The following is a 13005-nucleotide window of genomic DNA, read 5'->3' as shown; positions in this document are numbered from 1 at the left end:
GTGTCCACATAAATCAATCTCACAAGTTATCTCGACTTCAAAATTTTATGTTAGTATTCCTTTAAGGCTCACCAGTGTAATGTCTGCCATTCTAGAATGAGGGCTGTGGATACAGGTGGGTCAGTGAATAATTTGTGCTAGATCGTGACACGATGTTGTGGCAAATATTCTCACTTATGCTTCATTTGTAATGCTTTGTGCTCTGTGCACGTAGTAAATGCGATGTGATGCGAGCATAACAAGCCTCGAACGACAAACAGTATTTTTTTTCTTACCGAAAAGTTGGCCCCACGAAATGTAGATGGTGCTGTCATGCCTCCACAAGCTGCCATTGCAGGACATATGGGCTTCTATGGGAGCTTCGCTACCATGTGTAAATATACCTTGGCGCAGCCGTGGCATGTGTCTTCATATAAGACACGCTTGTCACTACGGCGCTGACATTGATTATTTTTTTGCCAGTGAGCTGGTCGCCAAGAGATCCTCTGTCCATTGCGATGTAGCCGGTGCTCTTCATCGTCGACAGCTTTGCACTGAGTCAAAATTAAAACTACTGCTTGCCAAAACGGTTGCACAGGAATCTATCGACGCGATAATGAACGGCGACCTTGCGGATCTGAAGCCACGCGACCAACACCGAGTTTGCTGACACGAGGACGAAATCGAGGTTGCTATCAACGCGATCATGGATGGCAAATATGCCGCTGTGAAGGCCCGTGGCCGTCGCGTGCACAGAGTCAAAACGGAACTACTGTTTGCTGCAACCACTGTGGAAGCAACCACGGACGCCATCGACATGATTATAGATGGCAGCCATGCACTTGTGAAGGCTTGCAGCCGGTGCGTGCAGCGAGTCAAAACGAAACCACTGTCCCAGGAAGCACAAGTTGGCTACTAGCCAGCTTGACACATCTTGAGCAGGCTAGAAGCAGCAAGCGCTATGTCAAGCTATAATTTACACATCTTCAAGATGGCTAGCACTGGATGTCTGGATACGCACAAGCAATTGTATAGACGCGAGGGAGGAAGGCGGGGTGGAAGTGTGCAGCGTTGCGCGGGTGCCACATCTTGAAAGGACAAAGTGCACTCAGTGCCGGTAGCTTCGAATGCGCTGTGCTTTCAGTGTTTACTTTGCTCGCTGCTGCTGCCGCGCTTCCCGATTGCAGCATTTCGACAGCTAATTCCTGCGTTCAAGTGAGATGTGCTCATGTTTACCTGTGCGCGCATGACACCGTGCTTGTTAATTTAGTTAGTAAGCCAATGTTTACAACTTTATACGCCCGATAAAACTACTATCTTTACTTCGTATAGCTGTCTACTAATCTGCTATCACAATCGATGCTTTGCCTTTCGGGCAAAATGCGACTTTTTATTTTGGATGTTTGTCGCTCACTCTTTGCAATAACGTTGTTAGACATCGCGACCAATGTTTCAGAATTGAGGCATTTTGGATATTACGGACTTCGAATAAAACGGACATTTTTTGCTGGATTATGAGGGTCCGTTGTAACGAGAGTGGACTGCGTCGCGCTGACGTGATTCCAGCACAGACCGAACTTCATCTGAACCAATGACTAAGGGCCAGAAGGATAGAAAATGAAGTGGATTGTTCGAAAATACAGTCCCAGTGAAAGTGAGGCATGACACGTGAACATCTGCAAGTAATCTCAGTAGTGTGGTGCGTACCCCTCAGAACAGCGATTATCAAGTGTTTGAGTGCTACACAAGATTCTACCAGTTCTCGCAGGTCCCACTAAACAAGATGCACACGCAGCAGTATCATCAGTTTGCGTCAACCTGTAGAAAAATTAATCGCATGCCTACAGCACAGCTGTGCAGGTGAGCATCTCGCAGTAATGCTTTGAGTGATAAGAAACGATACACAAATAAATTTTCCCGACGACCTGAAACAAACGCACGAGAATGCCGATTGTACAGTCCGCAGGCGTCAGCAGGCAGCAGTAAATTTGGCGAAGCAGAATTACCGCATTTATTCGAATATAAGGCGAGGTTTTCCCCCAGATTTTTTTAGTCTCGAAGTCACCTCCCACCTTGTACGCGAACTTTGCTTTTAGATGCGACTTGACAGCAGTGCGAATTTCACCTTACAGTGTGGCTTTACGGCAGCGTGCGCCGTAGTGCCGTGAAGCCACACCTAAAGGCAAAGGGGGGGGGGGAAGGCTTCAAGCCACACTTTGCGTGTTGAAGCCCCCACCCTTATTTCATGGTCGCCATTCGGCTTTTTGGCTGTGTTAGCAATTCAGTATTTCAGAAGCTCCCCGCCAAGTCTCGATAATCTGTTGGCTACTCTGTATCGCCTTATATTGGTGTCTCGTCTCTTGGGTCCCCCCAATTGCACCCTCGCCTTATAATCGAATAAATACGATACTCCCGTGGTGGCAGCCACCACAGAGCGAAACGGAAAATCAGTTTTGGTGGAAGCTGAGGGGCGCCAGCATGAACAGGATTTTTGCTAGAAGTCGGGGAAGGTTGCAGCACCTAAAAGAGGGGCACTAGGCAGCGTCCCTCTGGAGGTGGTTTCAAGTTAGTCGTTCAAACACGTGGCGGCCGCCGTGCATGAACGGCCTGACGTTGCGAAATTCGTTCCCACCCTCTAGGGGCTCAAGACCAGCGCTGGTAAACACACTGGGATGCTTCCAGAAGAGCCACTTGACTCCAGCAAGGCTTTTGTGGCGGTGCTCCTGGGTCGACCATGCTAGCAAGAGGGCTTACCATTGCTAGCGGTCCTCCACATGGTGTGAACTGTAGCTGGGTTGAACACACCATGATTGTTCTGCCAGAGAATGGTACCACGTAACTAGCACTCCTTTGTCTCATAAAGTGCTTGCTGTGAAATGCCGAGCACGGCAAACGCGGACCAGATATATAGCTATAAGAACCAACCATATGAGGTGACCACCAATGAGCTTTTTCGGGGGTCAGAGGAGTGTCGGCACACCAGCGAGCCACTTACCTCTGAAAGACACGCAAAACAACTGCGGGAGAGTCGGCCTCAGTCAAGGCTCCCACTTTGAACAGGCAGCACAGGAACATGGCAAAGCTCATCTCATGACCTGCAGGCAAGCATTACAGTGCTGCACACAACTGCAATCTAAATGGGTTCAAGATGCATACATCTTGGAGCAAGAAGAGCAAGATGCGAAAAGAGTGCAGGCAACTCGGGGCTCTAGCAAGAAGGGGTACAGCCTATGCCCATTACAACGGACCTGCATACAACATATTTTCAGATTTCTCACTTAGTTTGGTCTGCCTATATTATTTCTGCCATAATTACTGATAAAAACCCACCTATAACAAACTATCAGCTAGAACAGACGAAATTTTTGGCAAATTTTGTCTAGACAATGCACATACAAGGCACTATGCTGTGGTGCGCTGTATGCAACTTTTCGCAATACTTTTGGAAAGTATAAAAATACACTTTCTCTTAAGAAACAAATGCACTAATGGCAAGCTTCCCACAATGACGTGTTGCACTGCAACTCGCCAACTAACGGTGACTTATCTGGACAACGATGCACATCGATCCCCACCCCCCGAGCCACTAAGCATAGCCTACTTTCCTTCCAAGCCGTAACCGACAGCGCTTCAAAAACAATGGCTGATGATCACAAAATGCGTTGGTTTGAGATCTCTATCCTTTAATCACACCAAGGCCGTGATTTTGTAGCGATGCCTTATGACTTATTCTACTCTAGTCTTATCATCCACCGCACACGGCCGGCTGATCCCGTGGATAATGCGAGCAGACCGTTGCTTCGACCACCTACAAAGCGCGATAAGCGTGAAAAGGCATTATTACTGGAAAGGCGTCGCTACAAAATACCGGCCCAATTCGCACAAAAAAGATTGTCTTCCATTTGCAGCGTCCAGGCTGCAAAGCACGCCATGAGGTCCAGCCATCTCACATGTGGGCTCAATGTAACTAAGACATCATTTTATTCTATTAGCCATTGTTTTCCATGAAAAACGACTTGTAGCCAATATGTCAGTGTTGGCATTGGTGGCGTCGTGCTTGGGCCAGCTAGCTGGCTGCAAGGGCAGAATTATTGCTAAAGCCCATTTCTTCGCCATCGGAAAAATCTTGCCATTCTGCGGGGAAACCATGCAAAATTGCCATTTGTCAGCAGCCAGCATCTGGAAATCAACGGACAGCAAGGCGCCATGCTGCTAGTGTGCTTGTGCCATTACTGTACAGTCAACGTCTGTTAACTCAACCCCATCAGGACCAACGAATTTGATCGAATTATCCGGCGGGTCAAATTAAACAAGATGCAGAAGAATAGCCAAAACACAACGCAGATTCATTTGGCAGCATTTGCTGGATTATAACATGCTAAAAAACTAAAGTAGAAATGACGTTGAAGCTTCTAAGCAAGGTAGAAATCTAATGCAGACCCGATTTTTTTAACAAGAAGAATTGGTAAGGGTCTAATGTGTGTTGCACAATGGTTTCCAAAAGTCTTCCTTCTTTCTGGGGTTTTACGTGCCAAAACCAGTTCCGATTAGGAGGCACGCCGTAGTGAAGGGCTCTGGATTAACCCTTTAACTGCCACTACCGAGATAACTCGTGAAACCACCCACGCGCACCACCCCCTGCTACTCCCGAGTATACTCGTGTTGCTTTTTAAACTCACTCCCTGCCACTCCCGAGACAACTCGTGCAAAAAAAAAAAAGAAATAAATTTCATTCATGTCCCGCCATCTATGGAGAGGTCACCTAAACACATAGAACTTGTAAATTAAATTTTAGACAACAGATGGAGCGCACGTGTTTACACCTGCGTCGCTTCGTCTCGGCAGAGCGCAGCAGCCATGGCGAGTCAGCGCGCCACGTGCGTCCGCGCTTTGACGGACGAAGAAATTCAAGAACTGCTGATGAATATCTTTACAGGTCCTGTGGAGTATCATGGTGCATTACTAGCATGAAATTTCCACTGAACCAACATGAAAAAAAAAAAAACACCCGGCAGGGGGTGAGGAGCAGTCAGAAAAAAGAAAAAAAAAAACGGCAGTGAAAGGGTTAATTTTGACCACCTGGGGTTCTTTAACGTGCACTACAATGCAAGTACACAGGCGCTTTTGCATTTTTGCCTCCATTGAAATGCGGCCGCCACGGCCAGGATTTGAACAGCTTCACCGAACGGTATTTACCATCAGCTTCTCCGCAATACATTTGTGTTATGCGCATACAAACGCCGCATAGGTAATTTTGGATTTGTATCAGATTGCACCTCGCAGGCAATTGTTGGCGCAATTTTCTTGAAGAAAAAAGAAAAAGAAAAGGCGTGCATTAGAATCGGGTAAATACCGTAATCAGACATTCTGAGCGACAGTGATAGCTTCAAGATCTTCCTAGGGCAGGCCGAAGATGGGCGTTTCTGATGGAGGATATGTGTTCAACACACCCCCAAGCTTTGCCAATACAGATGCTGCAACTAAACGGGTCACCACTGAGGTCATCATAGGGGTCAGGCATGCTGACTGGTCATGTTTGAATTATCCGATGAAGGCCAATTTTAGGATCAAAATAACAAGTTTGGGCCTAGAGAAATGCATAGGCACTGGCTGGGACCTTCGGTCTGAATCAAATGAACCAAAAATTGAATTAACTGGAGTCAAATTAATGGAAACATACAATATACCGTATGCGTTTTTTCCCTTTTTTTTGCATTCTCAATTTTAATTGCTTTTATAATTGCCTCCAGGTTCCTATAATCAAATGCTAGACAGTGGTATATGTGAAGCTCCACTGTTTCAACACATACTGCAGCCCTAATTCTAGATAGAACAGACTCGAGATATAATTTACCTTTTTCATTGGATAATTGGTCTGTTGTAATAAGCGTCGACGGCACTGTGAAGCACCTTCAGACACCAGTTAATTCCGTCTAAAGTCAAGCATTATAAAATAGAAAAACTCATTAAATATAACGTGGTTTAGAGAGGCAAATGGACAAAGTATTGGGGTCTGTTCCACATTGCCATCTTCACACCACATTTTTGGCTAAATATAGTGCACCAACAAGCCAAGCAAGAAATCCTTCGAAGAGTTTCAACACATTTATTGCATCCTTAGTATCACCAAATACATACAGCAGCCGAAGAGATACAGCAAATTAAATTAAATTGCGGGGGTTTAATGTCCCGAAACTGCACATGGGGTCATGAGGCATGCTATAGTGGGGGACTCGGCGGTAATTTTTGCCCAACTGAGGTTGTTTAATATAGTCGAATCTCGATAATTCGAACTTTAAGGCGCCTGCAAATTTGTTTGAATTAAAAGAAGGACTTGTTCTCGAAGTATTCGTGCACCATAGCACGATGCACGAATGGTGCGAGTCGTGAAATATTGCAACGCGTAAGCACACAGCGAGCGAGGACCACGAAACTGCCCACGCCGGCCAATGCTCGCTTACCGATAAAGGCAGAAAACGAAACTTCAAGGAGCGGGCTAAGCTGGCACTGGGCCGGCAGCGCACGCGTGGAGAGCGTCGAAGCTGAGGAAGTTACGAGGGAGTTGAGAGGGAGGGCGAGGGGAGCCAAGTTGCGGGAAAAGGCGGGAGGGAAGCGGATTTGGCCTCGGCAACTCGGCCGCTTCGGTGGCAGGGGTAATTAGCGCCATCTATCAAACGGGCGGGAAAGCAATCTGCTTTCTTCCCACGCCTCCTCACAACTTCGCTCCCCTCTCAACTCCCTCCACCTACAACAATCTCCGTGTGCACCTGGCGTCATGCCGCCGCCGCTGGCCCGGCGCCAGCTTAGCCCGCTCCCTGAAGTTTCGTTGTCTGCCGTTATCGGAAAGCGAGCATTGGCCGGCATGGGCAGTTTTGTCGGCCAGACTGGGCCTCCGCCACTGCTTCCGTCGGCGCCGCAGCATGTAAGGTCAACACATGACCAGCAAATAGAGGAAGCAGAAAGGAGAAGGGTTCACTAGCCATTTTCTGTGTGCGGCTGAGACGGAGGCACGTACACGCATGTTCCGGCGTGACGAAGAAACGGCGACCTTGCCATTTGACAGAGGATGAAACTTCCGGCACAATTTTTTTTTCTTCGCGCACGGCGTTGAGGGGTCTCTCCTAAGCTTTTGCTCTATTGCGAGGTCAGAGCAATGCTGGTTGGAGGCGTCGCCACGTGATTTGGCGTGCTGCTGAGAGCATTGTCAGAGTGCAGTACGTTAGAATTAACCGTCGCAAATGCTTGCGTGTTCGAATTACCGGGCATTTTCGCCCATTGGAACACACATAACTTTGACAAAACCACAGCATCAGTTCAAATAAACCTGAAGTTCAAGTTCAGCGTGTTCGAATTAACGAGATTCGACTGTATGTGCCCACAAAGCAGAGTACACAAGCATTTTTGCATTCTGCCACATTGAAATGTGGCTGCCGTGGCCAGCAGTCCCACCTGGGACTTCGTGCTCACCACCACAGCCACTGATACACAGTTGCGGCAAAGTGATGCCATTTGTGACCTATGCGCCACTTCTTTGAATTTCTTCGTGCCACAGTGAAGCCACTCCTACCTGTGCCATAGTCGATTCGAGTTATGTTGCCAAAGCTGTCATTGAAGTAGGGTACCAGCTCGACGAGGGCGCCGTGGAAATTGCTTGGAAGTGCCTCGCCCAGAAGCCGCACACTCTCCTGCGCGCCACAACAAGGTTCGGAATCACCCACCCGGTAAAGGAAAGCACAATGCTTGCCAGAGCCCAGCAACAGTCTGTTTTATGGAGAAAACCTATGAGAACAGCAGTATGGTGATGCAAGTACTATGAGTAAAAACTGAATTCACTATTGCTGAAATGTAAAACATTCTTTGCAATTTAAATACTATAAGGAATAACCCGTCAATAACACGGTCAAGGCATCTGTTGCACCAAGAAGAGCCAGACATCCAAGGTGACAATGCTTGAGCTACATGCTGTTCATAGCTTAGAGCACGAGAAATGCGTAAACGTTACGGTCAATGACTATACAGAAGTGTTAAAGTCAATTCTGGAGCCAAAGTTCCAGCTATCGTGGACACTCTCCCAACCTTGCTGCCATCTACCAACAACATCAATGTCTTTTCAGCACCAGGAAAGCAGGCCCAGTAGACATTTCTAGCTTTTTCATAGCAACGCTGCTATAGAAACGAAGTCAATGCAGAAGCGTCTGTACATGTTAAGGTCTGCGCCATTTCTGGGTTTTCCAGTGGTCCAGGCACTCAAGGTGGTCAGGTTTGTCGACCATGTGCCTTAAAACACAAAGATGCCTCAAGAAAAGGCATCCTCTGGAAAAAAGAATAAGAAGGAAAGAAACACAAAAGCTCTCCTCAAGGAAAAGCTCCCTCCAACAATGAGGCTGTTCTTTGAGGAAGGACTTTTTGCAAAGTCAAAGACAGCCTATTTGATGGCTCTCTTCTTCTGCAAGAATACAGCTGAAGCCAGATGAAATTCCAGTCTCCCCATTACACCTCCATTTCACAAAAAGATAGGTGGTTCACCAGAAGCTGGAGCAAGAAAGTGTGATTTGCTGAGTGATTTGCCAAGTTTATGCATCAATTTCATGGTGCACTGGTCTAGTGGTGGCCCCAAAAGCCTCTAAAGGCCATAGATTGCGCATGGACCTCATAAAGCTAAACTTCGTAATCAGGAGAGAGTGCTGTACCATTCCAACAGTCAACCAAGTTGTTGGCCTTCTGGAGATGCCACAGTATTCTCCAAGCTAGACACTACACATGGGCCGGTATTTTGTAGTGATGACTTTAAAGGAATAATGCCTTTTCGCGCTTATCGCGCTTTGTCAGTGGTCAGAGCGACGTTCCGCTCGAGTTATCAACGGGATCAGCCGGCCGTGAGCGGTGGATGATAAGACTATTCCAAAATAAGTCATAAGACATCGCTACAAAATTGCGGCCATGGTTTCTTCCAAGCCAGGCTCTCAGCAGAATGGCAAGAACCTAAAACATTGATCACTCCATTCGGGCATTACTATTCCCATCAAATGTGCTATGGCATCATCTTTGTGCATGAATTCTTCCAGAAGCAGATGGCATAGATTTTGGAGGGTTTGTAAGATGTTGCATGCATGATGGAAGACATATGACCTCACTTTGGAACAGCCCAACTTTTACCCTTAAAAAAAAAAAAAGTCCCAGTTTTATCAAAATGAAGTTTCCTTTTTGGATGTGATGGTGCCTGCAAGAAGCATCCACCCTTATTTAAGCTAACTCTAATCCATCAAGGAAATGCACTTGCTAAGCTGAGGTTAGGCACCTTTTGGCAACAGTCAACCACCTTAGATGCTTTTTCTCTAGCACTCATCAGATCTAATGGGTGCCATCGAAGCATTCCTCAACAAGATTGCTTCACAGTCCCACAAGCAGGAAGCTGCTATTATGATGTTAAAAAAGATGCTCACCTTGGACTGGTCAAATGTCATGTGCAATAACCTACAAGTGTTTCATCAGGTGCAAGGTCCTTTGGCTCGGGAGTGGTTTTTTTTCAAACTTGGCCCTCACACGAATAAACACCCGTTGTTTTTGCTCCTCAGACTTTAGAGCTACAGAAGCGTACTAAGGCCAGATGAAAAAAGAATCCCTGCCCGTAGTATGGGCCATCCAACGATTCGGCAAATTTCTGCACAGGCTGGTTGTGGATACAGACCACCCTGCCAATTGTATCACTGTTCAGTAAAATCGACCTGCATGTTTTGCCTCCCCATATTGATTGTAGATGCTAAAGATAGTGTGGTACCAGTTCCAGATGGCAAACATTCCTGGAAAACTTGCCACAGCTGATGCACTACCTCATCTCCCCACAGAACCTGCCAGTGCATCATCAGATGGTACAGAAACAAAGTCGCAGCAGAAACATGTCAGAGCTCGCCAGAAGCAGCAGCTCTTCAGTTGAAACATCATAAAAAGCCCCATGCAATCGATGGAGAGTGTCGTGCACTGGCTGCTATGTGCCACACAACAGATTTCCAAGGAACTGCACCTAACCAAGCATCTAAGAGCCTTGGATAAGCTCTTAGTTAGCCACGGTCTTTTGCTGAAAGGCAGTTAGATGACTGTCTCAGCCACACAACATGCGGCTGATCAGTATGGTGGCCAGAAAGCAAAGCATCACTTGCGCCACAGTGTGAACAGTGCACGTCGTAGTATTGAGAAAACTCTGCTGCCCAGCCTCTTCATGGCACAGAGCCTGCCTCGGGAATCGTATCTGGATAGCAAAAAGAAGAAACGACAGACGGAGACAAGCACTTGTCTCCGTCTGTCGTTTTTTCTTGTGTCCGTGTTTTGCTGCGCTATTTCCATGACGACCGACCAACAAGCCCCTGTCACCACCCTCTGCCTTGAGAAGTACTGAGTGCTCACTTGTTTCATATGAATGGGCAAGAACCTTTTTGGGAAGGTTCCCTCCAAGAGGTCAGCAATTCTACAGCTGCCCAGCGCATCATCCAAGTACTTAAGAGGACAGCACAGCCTACCAACGCTGCATAACCATGGGCCACTGTTTCAGTCTTGCAACTCATGGCCTCATATGGCATAGCAAAGCAAAGCCGCGTTCTTCAGCCTCCCGGTGAGATTAACATTAAATCAAGTGAGAGGCAAAACCTACTTCCGCTTCAGAGAAAGTACAGTAGAACCCCGCTGTTACGTTCCCGGGTGCTGCGTTTTCCCGGCTGTTACGTCGTTTTCGGCCGGTCCCGGCACAGCTCCCATAGAACCCAATGCATTGGTAACCCGCTGTTACGTCGCAACTGTGGGACCGTTCCCGCATCATACGTTGCGAACTGCCACACCGCGCCGGCCCGAGCGGCCATTTTGACTTTTCATGTTGCTTGGCTTGGTTGCTTGACGATGGCATTGGCCGCCCAAAGTGCTGGGGGCGACATTTATTACGTATTTTCGGTTTACGCCAGCAAAAGTATGGCCTTTGATATCCGCTTTTGCTATCTAAAGATGATGTCTATGACGCGTTGCGACCCTAAAATTGGTTTTGGCTCATAGATGTTCCGTATAAAGTCCAAGGGTGATAACGCCGTCGCCGCGCGCCGTATGCTTTCTTTCGCGCGCGAGACGCGGTCGTCGGCTCCCCTCGCATGCTTTCACTCGCACATACAGCATACGTAGCCGCGCGCCGTATGCTGTATGTGCGAGTGAAAGCGTGCGAGGGAAGCCGACAACCGCGTCTCGAGCGCGAAAGAAAAGCAGGGAGGTCATCCATGTGTGCTGGCTCCCCTCGCCGCAGGTCCTCCAGCCCTGCCCCACCACCCGGCCTTGGACTGGCTGACCACATCAGGCCAGACACCAGATAACAAGGCCCTACACCCCCGGACGGCGCGACCCCGCTCCTGCCTGCCGGTCTGCTTCGCCCTGCCATGGCGACATCCACACCTTTCCTCCCCTACCTCCTTTCTCTCCCACTTTCCCCTCCCCATTAGCGCTGAGCCGTGCTCCCTCAAGGGCTGCAGAAGATAGCGCCAACCTTTCCTTTTCCAAACGAACCACTTAGTAGGGCGGAGGAAGCGCGCCTCCTTCCGTTGCGCTCGAGGCACCAACGAGGGAGCAAGGGGGGGGGATAGCGGGCAGCGTTGTGCTCTGGCATCATACTCCGTGGCAGCGCGCGGTCCCGCGGGCCGTATCTTGAAAGCGATCTGCGTGGGGCCAGATTCTACGCAGTGCAGGTGCGTCGGCGGCTCGTGGCTTTGTGCGTGCTGCGTGTTCTCGGCGCTCAGTTTGGGTTGAAGCGATAGACAACAGCACGAAGGTCACTTCGCTCGCTTCTGCAGCGGCACTTAACTGCGTGTGTCCGCGCTCATCGAGTGTGATGTGTTCATGTTTGCCTGTGGGCGCTGACACCATGTTTGTTAATTAGTTAATAACTGAATGTTTACAAGTTTATACAGACGATAAAACTACTATTCTTACTTTGTATAGCTCATCGCAATCGATACTTCGGCTGTCGGGCGAAACTACTTTTTGTCGCACGTAAGAATTAAAATAATATTGTGTGCAGTTCAACACTACTCCCATTTCTCAATTTTTCCTGTTTCCTGGCTCTTGCGTTTCCCGGCTCTTACGATTTTTTTTTACGGTCCCGTGAAAAACGTAACAGCGGGGTTCTACTGTATCTGGTTCTATTACTCACATTCTGCACTTTCTTGAGCCAGGTGCGGAAAGCAGTGTTGCCAAACCGTTGGGGTTGATCAATGGGGGGAATCTCGCGAACCCACGTGTCCAAAGTCTCCAACACTGACAGTAGTTTTGTCGTCACCTGCACACAAACCAGAGAAAAGGGAGTTGTCACTGCACCATACCCCCAGATAAGATCATACATATATTCTTACAGATTCCCAGCAAGCATGTCGAAACTATGCACAAGGGCGGATTTCCCCAATGGCTCATAAAATAATACACAAGAACTAACATATGCCACTAGTTCACCTAGTCTGGACACCTGGGCATGCGTCTCTCCCTGGCAATGAGCGCTTTCACGCGAGCGACAGCCTGAGGCCTCACCCTCCGGTAGAAGGCCAGTCCAACCCAGACAAGGTGGAAATGATACCGCTTACATACACGCATATACTACAAGGCCACAGACTATCCCGTAGAACATTCCCTCAACCACATGTGAAACTAAACCGTGCAGATGCAGCCGCTTGGCGCCCCCCCCCCCCCAGCTCCAAACTAACACTTTCCCCAGTCTTGCTCTCCGCCACACTTTTTACCATACCCAGTACCCCGACAAATGTCCTTTCTGTGGAGGACACCCAAACCTCTAGCATTCTACGTGGGAACGTTCTAAACCACCCAGCCTACCTAGAATACCCAATGCCCCATCCCAGTGGGAAGGCGCTCTTTCCAGCACAGCCTTGGACAACCAGCGATACCCGATTGACTGGGCCAGGCGGATAGCAGCAGCAAATGGTGCCCTGGTCTGAGGGCACCACCCTCTGGGACTTCATTACAAAACAACAAATAAAGTTTCCTACTACT

At 48.3% G+C, this 13005-nt stretch overlaps 1 protein-coding gene across 3 annotated transcripts in view; it reads right to left on the bottom strand.

Annotated features, from left to right (window-relative positions):
- The window catches only part of LOC119437548 (serine/threonine-protein phosphatase 2A activator), a 71227-nt gene that overhangs the window by 32697 nt on the left and 25525 nt on the right, over window positions 1-13005 (bottom strand). For all 3 annotated transcript variants that reach the window (XM_049660692.1, XM_049660693.1, XM_037704547.2), the window contains 3 exons: window positions 12158-12283; window positions 7547-7664; window positions 2975-3074 (listed from right to left, as the gene is read on the bottom strand). In XM_049660692.1, coding sequence (XP_049516649.1) covers window positions 2975-3074; window positions 7547-7664; window positions 12158-12283 — 344 coding nt within the window. The remainder of the gene's footprint in view (window positions 1-2974; window positions 3075-7546; window positions 7665-12157; window positions 12284-13005) is intronic.

The sequence above is a fragment of the Dermacentor silvarum genome, chromosome 1 (assembly GCF_013339745.2).
Source record: "Dermacentor silvarum isolate Dsil-2018 chromosome 1, BIME_Dsil_1.4, whole genome shotgun sequence".
Taxonomy (NCBI): domain Eukaryota; kingdom Metazoa; phylum Arthropoda; class Arachnida; order Ixodida; family Ixodidae; genus Dermacentor; species Dermacentor silvarum.
This window is presented reverse-complemented; position numbering and strand designations above follow the sequence as displayed.